We start from the raw sequence: 12,057 nt of genomic DNA on the forward strand, positions 1-12,057 counted from the left end.
TGTCTCAAAATAAATACATAAAGGTCACCTCAGTGACATCAGTACCTTAGTACATCTAACAGAATTCACAAGAATTACGAATTGCTTGTACTCTGCCTACCTTCTTATTTCTCCATCTATCTTAAAAAGGTCTTTTTACAGTTTGTCCAATTAGAATCATAATGAGGTGAGGCCATAAATACATTGTATTTGCTTGATATGTCTGTAAGATCTTCGTATCTATTACAATCTCCTGCGCTCTTAAAGCCATTGATACGTGAAGGAAGCACCGTTGTTTTCTATAATTTCCCACATTCTAAATTTGGCTAATTGTTTCTTGGTGGTACAGTCTTCTAAGTTGTTCCTTTATTCTCTATATTTCTGGTAGCAGGTGTGATTAGATTTTCGGTGGGGGGAACCAGGGTCAAGAATGTTTCATAGACAGGTATTTTCTAACTATCAAAGACCCTTGAACTTGATGGGACTTTCCATTTTTCCTTGTTGTGGGGTATTTAATATGATAACCTGATTGAAGTTTGGATAGCTCACATGACTTTGGGCCGAACTTGCAATCATAATTCACATAACAGCTAACACATATTAAGTGCTTTTCATGGGCCGGACTCAAGGCTAGGCCCTTTATAAATATGTTCATTTAATCTTCTCAACATTTTGCAGATAAGGAAACTAATGCTTAGAGCGTTTAAGTTGACCCGGTTAGCAAGGATGGTGTGAATTTAGGGGTCGAATTGGAATCCCAATTTCCTTAGTCCCTCTCTGCCGTGAACAATTCCCTCCCCCGGTTTTCGCAGTTCCGGTTCTCACAGGGTCCCAACCACTAGGAACCCGTCACTTCTCGCCCCGCCCCCCTTGGCCCCGCCCTACCCTGATTTGCCCTGCCTCGCCCTGCCCCGCCGCGTCCCCGTCCCTTGGCCACCCTCCCCTCTGGGCCCCGCCCCTCCCGCTTCGGGGTCAAGCCCCAGAGAGCTTCGCGAAAACCACATTTCCCAGAGTGTACCGCGACGGCTGGGGTCCTCACACTGGCGCTCGCTCGCCGACGCCATATCTGTAGAGAGGAACTGCGGTACGGCCTGTGGTCATGGCGCTGTTCCCGGCCTTCGCGGGGATTAGTGAGGCTCCCGATAGCGGGAGCTCCAGGAAAGGTAAGCACACAAACGAGCCGAAGAAGGCACTTGGGGGGCTTAAGAGGCCGTTTTTCGGGTCCAGATGTAGCCTTTTGCCTTGGATTTTTGTATCCCAGAGTTCTCCGCGGCGCTGCAAAGCCTTCTGGGAAAGGCTCAAGACCTCCTCCGAGGTCTGGGGCCCAAAGGCCTGTTCTGGGCCGAGGTTGTAGAGTTATGGAGGGGTGGAGAGAGACCAGCAGATACCCTGGAGCTGGGACTTCTCTACGATGTTGTTAGGTCCTGTTCTTTTTTCGAGCCTCAGTTACTTCATCTTTAAATTGGGAGTAGTGATACTCGACATCTCAAGGAAACCCTTGATGCAAATGCAGAATGTTTTTATTATGTATTCCTTCCTTTCCTGTTATACTTATTTGTGAAATGCTTATTAGGTTGATATTACTTAGCAGCCTGGGGCTACGGGATTAGTATCCAAAATCTAATCAGTTTCTCTCTGGACGGGTCCAGCACCCAGTGAAAAGAACTGACTTTTATTCTTGAGGGCCTACTGTATATCAGGTTATGGCTTTACACATTTTACTTAAGTCCCAGACATTTCCAGCAGAGCTGCATTGTTCAAAATTGGGGTACATAGTTCATTTAAGAAGTAATTAATCCTGGCCAGGATCAGTGGCCCACACCTGTGGGTGGAAAAATAGTTTGAGCCCGGGAGTTCATGACCATCATGGTCAACATAGCGAGATTCCTGTCTCTTAAAAAAAAGCCGGACATGGTGGTACACACCTGTAGTACCAGCTGCTCAGGAGGCCGAGGTGAGAGGATTGCTTGAGCCCAGAAGTTTGAGGCTGCAGTGAGCCATGATCTTGCTGCTGCGTCCTTGTCTCTTAAAAAAAAAAAAAAAAATTCTAAATTATGTGTCATTTGTGGCAGAGCCCAATTGAGTCTTACACGTCTGTTACTTCCTCTCATATAGTTCCTACACTTTTTGTAACGTTTCTCCTAAATTTTTTTTTTTTTTTTTTGAGACAGGCTTTCACTCTGTTGCTCAGGCTGGAGTACAGTGGTGCTGTCATAACTCACTGCCGCCTCAGACTCCTGGGCTCAGCTTCCTGCCTCAGCCTCATGAATAGCTGGAACTACAGGTGTGCACCACCAGGCTTGGCTAATTTTTTTTAATATTTAGTAGAGACGAGGTCTCACTGTGTTGACCAGGCTGGTCTCGAACTCGTGAGCTCAAGCGATCCTCTGCCTTGGTGCTCCCAAAGTGCTAGGATTACAGGAGCTAGGATTACTATGAGCTGCTGTGCTTGTCCTGTTTCTCATAATTGTGAGTAATTTCTTGTGTAAAATTGTGGTCTTCCCTTACTAGACTGTAATCTCTATCAGGTTGTGCAGTGTTTGTCTGTTCATTGGCCCCAGCACAGGTCCAAAATATAATAGGTGTTCAATAAATATTTTCTAGATGTACAGATAGATAGTAGTTACTTAATAATTATGTGTTGCACGAAAGCATAAGGGCACCTAAAAAAAGTGTATAGTACAAGATAGGATGTTATAGGTATCATAGGTTAACTACAGGATTAATTACTTCTTCTTTTTATTTATTTATTTATTTCTTTTTTTGAGACCAAGTCTTGCTCTGTCGCCCAAGCTGGAGTGTAGTTGTACGATCTTGGCTCACTGCAGCCTTCACCTCCCGGGTTCAAGTGATTCTCCTGCCTCAGCCTCCCGAGTAGCTGGGACTACAGGCACTCGCCACCATGCCCGGCTAATTTTTGTGTTTTTAGTAGAGACGGGGTTTCACCGTTTTGGCCAGGCTGGTCTCAAACTCCTGACTTTAAAGTGATTCACCTGCCGCAGCTTCCCAAAGTGCTGGGATTACACTTGTGAGCCACCACACCCAGCCCAGTAATAATTACTTCTAATAGAAGGTTCAAAGAAGGCTTTATGTAGGAACTAATTTTTTTTCTTTTACTTTTTTTTTTTTTTTTTTTGAGGCAGTCTCACTCTCTCACCCAGGCTGGAGTGCAATGGTGCAATCTCAGCTCACTGCAACCTCTGCCTCCCCACTTCAAGTGATTCGTGTGCCTCAGTCTCCTGAGTAGCTTGGATTACAGGCATGCGCCACCACACCCTGCTAATTTTTTGTATTTTTAGTAGAAATGGGGTTTCACCATGTTGGCCAGGCTGATCTGGAACTCCTGAGCTTTGATGATCTGCCCACCTTGGCCTCCCAAAGTTCTGGGATTACAGGTGTGAGCCAATGTGCCCAGCCTACTTCTCTTTTTTTTTTTTCTTTCTTAAGTAGAGACAGGGTCTTGCTATGTTGTTGCCCAGGCTGATCTCAGGCTGCTGGGCTCAAGTGATCCTCCTGCCTCAGCCTGCCAAAGTTCTGAGATTACAGGCATGAGCCACTGTGCCTAGCCAGGAGCTAAGTTTTGGATGGATCTTCAGGAGGGTAGGATTTGGACAAATAAAGATGGTGGAAGGGTATACCAGGGCCTTCAAGTCCTGCAGAAGAAAAGCGTGAGAACTGCAAATCATCTAGTTTGTCTGGAGATATAGTGGCATAAAGAGGAACCTTGAGAAATATGACTGGGCTGGTGGTGATGGAGGGTAGTGATCTTTAATAACAGGTCAAAGCTTTATCCTTTTATTTTGAGAGGAGGAAATCGAAGTTTTGCAGAGGAGTCTTAAATAATATTTGTTTGACATCCTCTGGATATCTACGATCAGGAAAATGTGTGTAAAAGTATGTTTTATAAAGTATTGTCTTTTGAAAAAATGTAAACACAACATTATCTCCTGTAATGAAAACAAGCCATAATTCTTTTCTGGTCATTTTTCACTTACCAGTCAGTGTTCACATTTCACAAGATGTTTCAAAAATGGGATTTTACAGTTGGATTGTTCAAGTCAATTTCCAAAATAAAGCCAACATTGCATTTTGTGGATGTGGCCTTAGGTCTCTTTCAGTGTAGGTCAGTTTTTCCCTCTCCTTCATTCCATGTGATCGATTTTTTGAGGAAACCGTGTTATTTGTCCTGTAAACATTTACCACCAAATCCTCATAGTGTCACTTAACATGCTTCTGTATCCCAGTATTTCCTATAAACTGGTATTTAGCGCTAGTCAATTAATTATTCAGATTTAATCTTTTTGTTGAAAGTACCTCATTGGGGGAGCAGTCCACTTGCTATGGAATCGTATCAGGAGGATGCCCTGTCTGATGTTTTCTGTTTTAGTGATGTGAAGATTGACCAGTGGATTCATGTGTTTGCAACCTGTTTCATCCCGTATGAAGCAGCCCGTGAACCTTACGGCTAATGATTTTTGCAGCCATTTATGATTGTTGTTTAGATTCATTATTATTTCATTGAGGTTGCAAAATGGTTATTTTCTAATTGTATCATTCCTCCTGTATTTATTAACATCAGTTATTCTATGAAGAACTATTGGGATACCCTGAATACAGTTTAGTTAGGAAGGAAATATAGGATAAATACTTTTTTCTTTTTTTCTTTTTCTGAGACAGAGTCTAGCTGTCGCCCAGGCTGGAGTGCAGTGGTGAGATCTGGCTCACTGCAACCTCTACCTGTGGGTCAAGTGATTCTCCTGCCTCATCTTCCCAAGTAACTGGGACTACAGGCATGTGCCACCACTCCTGGCTGATTTTTGTATTTTTAGTAGAGACAGAGTTTCACCATGTTGGCCAGGCTGGTCTCAAACTCCTGACCTCAAGCAATCCACCTGCCTTGGCCTCCCAAAGTGCATGAGCCACCTTGTCTGGCCTAGGATAATTACTTGATTCATTCCTTTCGTTAGTTTCAGAATAATGAGTTGGGGTCCCAGTAACTTCTAGAGGTGACCAGTGAGGTATGAAGTCTTTTGTTTTCATTATGAAGTCATGAATTTTTAACGTTTATATTTCAATCCATTGCAGGTAGGCTTTTTTTTTTTTTTTTTAAGAGATGAGGTTTCACCCTGTCGCCCAGGTTGGAGTGTAGTGGCGCGATCATAGCTCACTGCAATCTCCAATTCCTGGGCTCAAGCAGTCCTCCTGTCTCAGCCTCCTGAGTAGCTAGGACTACTAGTGTGCACCACCACACTCAGCTGATTTATTTATTTTTTTAGAGATAGGGTCTTGCTACATTGGTCAGGCTGATCTTGAACTCCTGGCCTCAAACAGTGCTCCTGCCACAGCCTCCCAGAATGCTGGGATTATAGGCATGAGCCATCATGCCGGGCCTGACTCAATCATCTTTATTTAATAGCTTTCTTGCTTTCTGTCCAAAGAGGTGTTCAGGAATCATCACTTACATTTTCTGTTGTGGCCTGGAGTTGGCCATTTCTCCAGGGAATCCTGGTTTCTTTTAGTGGAAAGTGGTATGGATATATGAAAACCACACACTGGGTTGTTAGGGGTATCATCACCACTGTGTTGTCATTACTTCTAGACTTTCTCAGTGGATGGAACCGGGAAAAGAAAAATACATCAGGAATTCATGTTAGTATTTCCACTCCAAATGTAAGATTATGAAACTTTTACTTCTTTGATTTAATTTTAAAATTTCTTTATATGTTCAAAATAACAGTGTTAATGTGACTAATACTAACAGTTTCAGATTTTTTTATGGTTCTATGAGTGTAGTGGCCGGATCTCAGCTCACTGCAAGCTCCACCTCCCGGGTTTACGCCATTCTCCTGCCTCAGCCTCCCAAGTAGCTGGGACTACAGGCGCCCGCCTCGTCGCCCGGCTAGTTTTTTGTATTTTTTAGTAGAGACGGGGTTTCACCATATTAGCCAGGATGGTCTCGATCTCCTGACCTCGTGATCCGCCCGTCTCGGCCTCCCAAAGTGCTGGGATTACAGGCTCGAGCCACTGCGCCCGGCCGGTTCTTTTTGTTTTAAGGACGTAGCCTACAGTGGATATGCGGTCAATTTACTGAGTTTGAAAATCACGTGAAACAATTCCCTGTGTGATTTTACCACCAGTTTGATACATGGTGATATAAATGTAAATGTTTTCCATTTTTCGGCATTGTTTTTCTTTTTAATTTGATTTTGCTTTATAATGTTATAAAACACTTAGTCTAACATTAAAATTGTAAACCAGGTATATTCAGAGAAGAAAAGCCTTCCATCTCTGTTTATCCAGCCTGTCACTTTCCTTCCCCTGCAGACTAACGTTTTCATTATCCCATGGTATCTTCCCATTTTTTTTTTCTTCCTTTCTATAAGCAACTACATTTCCCCTCTCTTTCTTAAATGCATACTATTCTGCATTTTACCTTGGATCCTGGAGATCGCTCTACACTCTGTAGAGATCTTCCTCATTTCTTTTTACTAGTGCACAGAACTCCATTGTGTGGCTGTCACATGCTTTATTCAACTAGTCCCCTATTAAGGACATTTGGACTCTTTCCAGTCTTTTGCTGTTATAAATAGAAGCAGTGTACTTTTTGCCTTACACTATAAAAATGTTATAAAAATGTAAAATAGTGTTAGCAAGAAGTGGGTGCAGAGTGTCAATTAAAAAAAACATTAAACTCCTGGACAGGAAAGACAGCCAATACCAAAATGAGTGAGAGGGGCGCTGTTCTCCTCTTTCTGGCTACCATTAAAAGTTAGGCCAAGGGCCAGGCACGGTGGCTTACACCTGAAATCCCAGCACTTTGGGAGGCCAAGGCGGGCAGATCACTTGAGCTTAGGAGTTTGAGACCAGCCTGGGCTCTAATAACAACAACAAAAACTAGCAGGGCGTAGTGGTGTGTTCCTGTGGTCCCAGCTACTCGGGAGGTTGAGGCGGGAGGATTGCTTGAGCCTGGGAGTTGGAGGTTGCAGTGAGCTGAGATCTCACCACTGCACTCCAGCCTGGGTGACATAGTGAGAGACTCCATCTTAGAAAAAAAACAAAGAGGCCAAGATTTAAGTAGGTATCACATTCAGTAATGAGCCTGGTGGGGCTATGTTTAGTAAAATTCATTCTTTCAACCAACAGGAATAGGAGCATCCATTGTGTCAAGAGCAGCAGAGAGCGCCCAGTATCTGACCCCTTCAGTTCTGGAGCTTTTCTTCCTACCCTCAGATTGTTGACTAGGGTCGTGTACCCTAAAACATTGTTGCTTGGGAATCAAATATTTGACAGATTTGGAATGGAAGATGGTGTATTAGTTTATTTAATCTTCATATTATATGAAGCATATTATCCATATTTGGGGAAGAAACTAAACACATTATCTTTTTCCCCCAAACCTTTTTCTTCTTGTGTCCACACATCAGAAAATGGCACTACCATTCACCTAAACCGAAACTTAGACACACACCCATTCAGTTCTTTAGTCCTTCCAAACAACTCTGAAAGTCCTTAGTTTCTCCATAGTCTCACTACCACTACCTAACTTTTGCCGTCATTGTCCCCTGGATTACTACAACAGCCTCCTAAAATAGCGTCCCCACCGTTAGTCCTACTATTGCTCCCTGAGCCACTCTCCACACTGTAGCAAGAATTTTAAAATGTCTTTATTTAAAAACAACACTATGTGACATTGGCTGGTTTAAATGCCTTACAACTACTAACTTACTGAATTCTCATAACAACTCTATGAAATTAGTACTCTTCAAATGTACCCACAGAGGGAGCCAGTAAGTAACTTGTGAAGGTCCCATGGTTGGTAAGTCACAGAGTCAGGATTTGAACTCCGGCAATTCAGCTTCAAAGTGTTTGCCCTTTTTTTTTTTTTTTTTTTTTTGAGATGGAGTCTCGCTCTGTCACCCAGGCTGGGGTGCAGTGGCATCTCCACTCACTGCAACCTCTGCCTCCAGGGCTCAAACGATTCTCCTCCCTCGCCTTCTGAGTAACTGGGATTACAGGTGTGCGCCACCACACCTGGCTAATTTTTGTATTTCTAGTAGAGACGGGGTTTCACCATGTTGGCCAGGCTAGTCTCGAACTCGTGACTTCAAGTGATCCACACGCCTCAGCCTCCCAAAATGCAGGGATTGCAGGCATGAGCCACTGCGCCTGGCCTAAAATGTGTGCTCTTAAATGCTGTTCTTTGCCGCTGATCTTTCAAACAGTATATCTGATTTTGTCACTCATTCAAAACATGACCATCTACCCATTGCTCTTAGGGTAATGCCAAGCTCTCAAACATGTTTTTTAAGGCCCTACCTCTCCTGCTTCATTTTGTCCCCATTTCCCCTCAGTCCCAATGTCCAAGCCACAATCACTTCTCCTATTTCTCTATTTCCCAGACACTTTCTAGGAGCATATTTCCTTCACTCCTCCTCCTTTAGATCTTAGCTGAGATATTTTCTCAGGCAGTTTTCTCGGATTGAGACCTTGTTTGAATTAGGGAGCGTGCTCTCATTATTCCCTATTTTCTCTCTCTCTGCATTTGTCACATTGCATAGAAGTGACTGCTAGTAGGGTAGCTCCATGAGGGGAGTGCTGGGTTTGTCTTATTCGTCATGCATTCCTAGCACCTCGACCAATACCTGGCTGTCGGTAAAAAATTGCCAAATGAAAAACAAGAGACTCAGAGAAGTTATTTTGTTCAGAGTTGCACAACCAAGAAACAACCAGTTTGAACATAGGTCCTCCTAACTAGAGAACTTGTGTTATAAACCATGCTATGATATTAGAACATTGGGGTTTTGGTCCTTTATGTAATACCTTTGGAATTCCTGGGCCTCTTCAAATTGTAGATTAACTGCCGTGGAAGTGCTGACTTTGCTCAGGTTCTGTGTAATAATCATCTTAAATGCAGTTCTCAGCCATGTTTGCTGGTGCTTTTTGTATAAATAAGTTTGTGCTCCCAGATCCTTTGTTAGGCTTATTCATTTTAAAGGAACAAATCTCTTCCGTAATGTATACACTACTTTATTTATACAGTTGGCCCTAGAAATGTTTTTTGAATTACCGTATCAGAAGGAGCACTTACCTCTGAGTTCACTCAAACGAACTAGTAATCAGTGCTATTTTGTTATAATAGAAGGGGAATGGATGTAGAACTTGGATATTTTATCCAATTATAGTTAAAAATCTATTTTAAAGTTCAGATCTTTTCATGGCAATTCCTTCCTCCCTCTATGTGTAATAGAATTAAAGCATTTTTACTAGTGATGGAGAAATAGGGTTATATAATAAATGTTCATAAAAAGTATTTCAGCTGAAATTATTCAGTGGTGATTCATTATATTATTTTCTGTTAAATTATGCTGAAAATTTATACATGCTACATTTCTACCAGATACCTGCCTATTTTTGTTAGGCAGTAGTTCTAACGTGATTTTTCTGCCTGATGTTTCCACATTGCTTGGTGTGTATGCATAATAAAATGTATGGCAGAGTGTTAATTTCCAGGCCCTGGAACACATTCCAACTCGTAATTTACTAACCTGCAAGCACAAAAGCCTTGTCAGCCAGTGGGATTCTCTTTCTTAAACTGTAGGCATTTGGTGTGCTGCTGGTCTTCTCTGTAAATGTTACATCTTGCTTAGTATTGGCACAGTTATCTATGTACACATTTTATATCCATCAAGTATGTAAATTACGTGAGGATGTAACTAACTGTTGAACAGGACTTTGCAATCCGATTAATAAAGCGTCTTTTCATCTCAGATCACTTTCTCCAGAATTCTGTTGAATTAAAATTGAATGTAACAATGCACGTTTTTTTTTTTTTTAACAGTGAAGATTATAATTATAAGCCCCATGTGAGCAGAACCTTTCTTGTTCCCCGCTGTACCCCCAATACCTCGACCTGGGCGTTGAGTTGGTGTTCAGTAACTTATGTCATGATTAAATATGCATTTACAGTGAAGAAAGGAAGAATTATACTAGTTGTACTTTATACCTAGATAATGGATTTTTTTTGAAGATTTCAAATTTCTTCAGTTTGTTCATTTGATTAGGAGTTGGGGTATAAACATGCAAAGATGTGGTGCATATCCTCTTTCATTTTATTTATTCAACAGATATTTATCGAATCCAGTTGCTTTGTACCAAGGCACTGTGCTAGGAGTTGGGAATACAGTATAGTCATGGCCCTGCCCTCATGGAGCCTATAGTTTGGGAAGTGACAGGTGGGAGGAGGGGAGGGAGCTGGAAACTTGGATAGAAGAGTTGTAAGCCAGTGGTGTTTCTTTTTTCTTTTGCCACTTGTGTAGTATCACAGTAGTCATTGCTAATCTGGTCCCTATAAGGATTTGAGTTGTTGACTCTTGGCTTAGAGTATAGTGGGAAGATAATGAGATTACAATGTGAAGAGTGCCATAAGAGCCCATGTACTAACTGCAGGGAGACTTTAGGAGAACAAGCCCCCTTAGCTGAGGAAGTGAAGAGAAGCTCCCATGATGTGGGGTGGAGAGAACTGGATGAAGAGTCACAGATTCAGGTTCAGATGCTTGCCCTTGGCCACAGCTGGGACTCCAGCTGTTGGTCTGTAAGGGAGGCGGTGGTGTCCAGGCTGTGCTCTGAAGAGCCATCTCAGACCCAGCCCCTCCCTCTGAACTCCCAACTAGAGAGCATCCCTGCCTTCTCTGTTCTTCTTGTTGGACTTCTCTGGAAGATTCTCTTTGAAAAGTGAGTTCCTTGGCTAAGAAAAGTTTGAAAGTTCATGGACTAGAGGACTTCCAAAATCTTTCCAAGCCTACCATACGGTGAGTATTACTTCTGATATTCCCTGCATGTCTACTGCTAATATGCTATCAAAAAATAAAATAAAACACAACTTCTTGTCAGGTGAAAATACCTTTTGCTCCACAGAAGGTCATTCGATTGTCATGAACGTCACAGAGGATCCATCATGATTCGGGTTCAAAACCCAAGAGCTTTCTTTTTTTTTTTTTTTTTTTTTTAATAGAGTTGGAGTCTTCCTTATGTTGCCCAGGCTGGTCTTGAACTCCTGGGCTCAAGTGGTCCTCCCTCCTCAGCTTCCCAAAGTGCTAGTATAATAGATGCACTGGCCAAATTTTCTTCCTTTCTGAATTTTTTTCCCCCACAGTAGTGCCATACAGCAAAGCCTCAATTGCATCCTCAAAAGCATGGCACAGTGATGGCACGCCTGTAGTCCCAGCTTCTTGGGAGGCTGAAGCAGGAGGATCGCTTGAGCGTAGGAGTTTGAGACCAGCTTGGGCAACACAGCAAGACCCCATCTCTCAAATTTAAAAAGCCTTTCTTGTGTCTTCTGAAGGACTTTCTTTGAAGAATCTCGCACTGTATGTTGTGATGTCTGTATTTCTTTACATTTTCTTCCAGCTGTCATCACTATCTAGAATATTTATGTAGACATATACTGGAATTGTTTGAGAGCATCTTTTCCTGAATTCTGTTTGTTGCATCTTTTTCCACTTTTCCTTTTTCATGATAGAATCTGATTATTGTGGAAATAATTTTGATCTCAGTGAGCAACAGGAACTAGTTTCACGTATCTTTTGCCAGGAATTGGGCCCAAGTGAAGGGAACTGACCTCAGAAGGAAAAAAACAGTAGAAGGTTGCATGGGCATTTGTTTAGCATTTACTAGGTATGACCTTACTAATTACTTAACCCCTTTGAGTCTTAGTTTTCTCTTCTATAAAATGGAGATCATAATACCTGCCGTAGAGCCTTGTTGTGAGGATTAAAAGATGAAAAGGGGCCGGACGCGGTGGCTCAAGCCTGTAATCCCAGCACTTCGGGAGGCCGAGACGGGCGGATCACGAGGTCAGGAGATCGAGACCATCCTGGCTAACACGGTGAAACCCCGTCTCTACTAAAAAATACAAAAAAACTAGCCAGGCGAGGTGGTGGGCGCCTGTAGTCTCAGCTACTTGGGAGGCTGAGGCAGGAGAATGGTGTGAACCCGGGAGGCAGAGCTTGCAGTGAGCTGAGATCCGGCCACTGCACTCCAGCCTGGGTGACAGAGCGAGACTCCGTCTCAAAAAAAAAA

At 42.7% G+C, this 12,057-nt stretch overlaps 1 protein-coding gene across 3 annotated transcripts in view; it reads left to right on the forward strand.

The window, feature by feature from the left end:
• Window positions 1-845: 845 nt before the first annotated feature.
• Window positions 846-12,057, forward strand: part of NRDE2 (NRDE-2, necessary for RNA interference, domain containing) — a 57,625-nt gene continuing 46,413 nt past the window's right edge. For 2 of the 3 annotated variants that reach the window (XM_023205439.1, XM_023205440.1), the window contains exon 1: window positions 846-1,142. In XM_023205439.1, the coding sequence (XP_023061207.1) occupies window positions 1,079-1,142 (64 nt within the window). In that variant the 5' untranslated portion in view covers window positions 846-1,078. Of the gene's footprint in view, window positions 1,143-10,763; window positions 10,788-12,057 lie in introns of those variants that run through there. The other variant, XM_023205441.1, reaches the window with a different exon arrangement.

Source organism: Piliocolobus tephrosceles, chromosome 6 (genome assembly GCF_002776525.5).
Source record: "Piliocolobus tephrosceles isolate RC106 chromosome 6, ASM277652v3, whole genome shotgun sequence".
In the NCBI taxonomy this organism is placed as follows: Eukaryota; Metazoa; Chordata; class Mammalia; order Primates; family Cercopithecidae; genus Piliocolobus; species Piliocolobus tephrosceles.